Source organism: Rattus rattus, chromosome 8, assembly GCF_011064425.1.
Source record: "Rattus rattus isolate New Zealand chromosome 8, Rrattus_CSIRO_v1, whole genome shotgun sequence".
Taxonomy (NCBI): domain Eukaryota; kingdom Metazoa; phylum Chordata; class Mammalia; order Rodentia; family Muridae; genus Rattus; species Rattus rattus.
In genome coordinates, this window is record NC_046161.1 from 72548594 (window position 1) to 72552447 (window position 3854).

At 47.4% G+C, this 3854-nt stretch overlaps 1 protein-coding gene across 1 annotated transcript; it reads right to left on the bottom strand.

The window, feature by feature from the left end:
* Nucleotides 1-1764: 1764 nt before the first annotated feature.
* Nucleotides 1765-2731, bottom strand: Ooep (oocyte expressed protein). The gene is made up of 3 exons (XM_032911488.1): nt 2519-2731; nt 2140-2322; nt 1765-1853 (listed from the first exon to the last, which is right to left on the bottom strand). Exons 1-3 carry the CDS (start codon nt 2715-2717, stop codon nt 1765-1767), a joined length of 471 nt encoding a protein of 156 aa, XP_032767379.1. The 5' UTR covers nt 2718-2731.
* Nucleotides 2732-3854: the final 1123 nt, after the last annotated feature.

A 3854-nucleotide genomic window follows, 5' to 3' on the forward strand; every position in this document is an offset into this window, starting at 1 on the left:
CACTTACAAAGGACATCAGTGTGTCCTGCGGAAGACAGAACACAGTCCACGCACCCCAGAGGGGAACCCACAACAGACCAAGGTCCCAACAGGTGAACCGGTGACTTTAATTGGCTAATTTAGTTACTCACAGGAGCAGTGAGGACTCTCTAAGATGAATGACAGGAAAGCTGAAACCTTTGAAGCTGCAGCAGGAAAGCAGTTCACACTTCAAACTGCTAGGCATGGCCTGACAGGTCTGGGGATCTACTCTTTTTTTTTTTAAAGATTTTATTATATGTGAGTACACTGTAGCTGTTCTCAGACACACCAGAAGAGGGCATCAGATCTCATTATAGATGGTTGTGAGCCACCATGTGGTTGCTGGGATTTGAACTTTGCTCTTAACCACTGAGCCAGCTCTCCAGCCCTGGGGATCTACTCTTGGCAGCTCAGCTTCCTTCCTCCAGCAGGTGCTTAGCTTCTGTAATCCTGGGGAAGGGGTGGTCGAGCCTTCCAAGTTTCTGCTTTCCTAGACATGGGAAGTTTGTGTCCCTCCTTCCCGAGTCCTACTACCCTCAAGAGAATGTGGCATTTTGGAAGAAAATGCTAGAAAAAAAGGAGCCAAGGAGCGCGTGGGGGGATGGGAGTGGGATTGTACTTTTAGCCCACTAAAAGTACATAACCTGGGGGATTTTTTTTGTGATGTATAGGACATTGAAGACAGTATACCTCATGATTGGGTAACTCCCAGAGCCACACACACCTAAGGGCCTACCGAGTTAAAGGGCAGCTGCAAACCATTGCTCTGAATGGTTGTTTCAGAGTCCTGAACACGTTAGAGGTGCAAATTAGTGTAACCTCTCACTGGGAATCACTGGAGAAGGGGCCCGGACATTGTTTTGAAGCACTTCCAAAGTGAATTCTCCTCTCCAACCCACTTCCTGAGACAGAGACTCTCTAAGTCCTGCTGGCCTTGAATTCAAGAGATCCACCTGCCTCTGCCTTCCGTGCTGGGATTAAAGGGATTGCACCACCACTGCCCAGCTCCCAAGTGGATTCTTGCACACCTTAAACCAATGGTTCCCAACCTTTCTAATGCTTTGACCCTTTAATACGTTTCATTCTGTGCTATCTCATAACTTGGCCACTGTTCTGACTGTACAGTGATATACAGGCTGATATTCTGACCCCGGGTTGGGATCACTGCCTTAAATAAAGTAGGTTAAAAAGTACATAGTGGAGCACGACCTTTTTAATCACAGAACTTGGGGAGGTAGAAGCAGGAAGATCTGAGTTCAAGGCCCACCTTGTCTAAAAAGGAAGCTGCAGGACAGCCTGGGCTACATAGATATCCTGTCTCGATAAGGAAGGACAAGGGATTAAGAGTTGACATTTTAATGATACCCTTTAACGTAAAACAAATCATTTGCTTGACACAGGAGTTAGGTAGGGCCCAGCCCAGGAAATATATTATCACCACCCTAAATACTTAAAACACTTTTAAGTCAACTGTGCCATTCTTGAGGCCGGGACTAAAAGCAAGTTAGAAACTGTAGGAATCCCCCCACATCAACCGAACAGTCCCGTTTACAAATTTTACTGTGTGACGAAACCAACATCATACCAAAAAAAATTTTTTTATTGGAATAGTTCAACGAATTGCTATTTGCAAAGAAAAAAACAAAATCCAGAAGGTGCTCATGAAGGAAGGTAAGAAAACACCTGTAGTGATTTAAGAATCCATCCGTGCTTCTCTTCCCTCCAACGGAAGCGGGCTGCAAGTCAGCTCGAGTCTAACTTGCCCTTTGCCGCTTGGGTTATGATTGAGGACGCATGTTTTAAAAACTCTTCAACTTGTTTCAGCTTCAGAGCTGGGAAAAGATCAACACCAACGGTCAAGAGAAAGGGGAAGCGTGGTGTTAAAGAGAAGAGGACCTGAACCTGGAATCTGGAAGACCAGTGCCTACAGCTCAGCTGAGGGATTAATGGGCCCTGGGTGTGTCTGTCTTTCCCTTCTTTCTGCCATTTCTTAAGGACTTTGAGAAAAGGATACCTAGGGACACTAAAGTTTTCTGGTGTTTGAAAACTGCGAGAAACTGTAGAAGCTGAGGCCCTCCCGTGGCTTCCTCCCCGGGTGGGTCTTCTAAAGTCCCTCACCTCTTTGGACTTCGTCTTCTTTGTACCAGGCCACCATGTTCAAGAGAATGTTTTTCATTCGAATCTGTGCACTGGGTCGTCCATAGATGGTGATTTCAGCTAGTTTCCCAGAGTTGGCCGAGTTCACGCTCAGCAAGGCCTGGCTCATCCACTCTATTTCTGAGATTTCGACTTGGTCTGAGCCTAAACAGGTGAGGAAGAGACTTTAAGAAGTAGAATGGCTTCAGGTGGGAAGGCGCAGGCTCTGAAGGGCAGATTGGACTGAGGGACAGGGTATGGACTTGCTGTCCCTAGCAGAGTACAGAGAGCTAACCCAGACCTTTGCTGCCCCTAAAAGAATACAGAGAGTTAACCCAGACCCCTGGGGTGAGAAGCTCACCAATGATTCTTTCTGCCACCCAGGATTCCAGGTAGAACACCATAGGATTGCTGAGTTCCTGGACTGGGAACCACCAAGGCAGCACACGAAGTCGCAGGGACACAGGCGGGACTTGGAGCAGCTTCTGAGGGTTTATGAGAGAGAGGTCCTGAGTCGGTTTTTCTGGCTTGGCGTGAGCATCAGCCTTGTGAGGTCCCATACTGGAAAGAACTCTCTGACTGCAAGCTCCAGGAGGTGCGCAGCTTAGCTGCTTTTCAAAGCTGCCCAGCCCAGCCTAGCCCCGCCCCGCCCCTTCTATGCCGCACCCCAAGCCAGAGCGCAAGTGGGTGGGCTGGAGTCAACCAGAGGCAATCTTCCGCTCGGTCTTCAGACTGTCTAGGCCCCACCCACTGATTTGGGGACTTAACTTGAATCACCTCCTGTGCTGTACTTAATTCCGTGTTACTTTCAAAGATATGGCCCGGGGCAGGCGAGTAGAGTCTGTAGAATGTGTCTCTTCTGCTGTCTGAATTGTCGCCTTTAGAAATCCTTCTCACCACCGCTTCATGTTTTAAGCTAAAAGACAGAAGTGGTTTTTGAAACACACCTAACGAGTTTGACAAATTTTATTTATTTCAAAATCCCTAATTCGTGTGTGCTAGACTTCAGCTCTAAGTGGAATTAAATCCTGATTAAGGTTTTAAAAAAAAAATCACTTTTAGCCTAATACTGTCTATCAAGTTTGCAAGTCTCACTGATTCCTAGAGGACCTGGCCCTGTCCCGAGGGCTGCTCTGTTTCTGTCAGCACCGCTGACACGTCTGCCTGTCCACTGGAAACTCGGAACAGCTTCTCACAGGTCCATACGTTTACTTGAGTTATTCTGTGGAGATGCTCCCAGTTGAAGTTACTTTTACTTCAGAAGCACACACCAAGCCCACCCCCACACCCTGTCTCTGTAGTTTGATTCCCACAGGGAGCTGTAGCCAGCCACAGCGTTGTTTGTGAGCATCAGTTTTTCAAAGACCTGTGAGGAAGACAAGATCCCTGATCGTTCTCATCTGGAAGACCGTTACTTTGTGATTTGCTTTTGTTTTAGAGGCAGAGATTTTTGGAGCCCTAGCTTCCCTGGTATATATCACTGCACCTTACTTGCTAAGCCCATGTCAGCCTCCAAAGAATTAAAATGCTTTCAATGGGGGCAGGAGAGACAGCTCAGTGGTTAATAGCACCAACTGCTCTTCCAGAGGTCCTGAGTTCAATTCCCAGCAACCACATGGTGGCTCATAACCATCTTGTAATAGGACCAGATGCCTTCTTCTGGTGTGTCTGAAGACAGAGACAGTGACTGTGTGTGT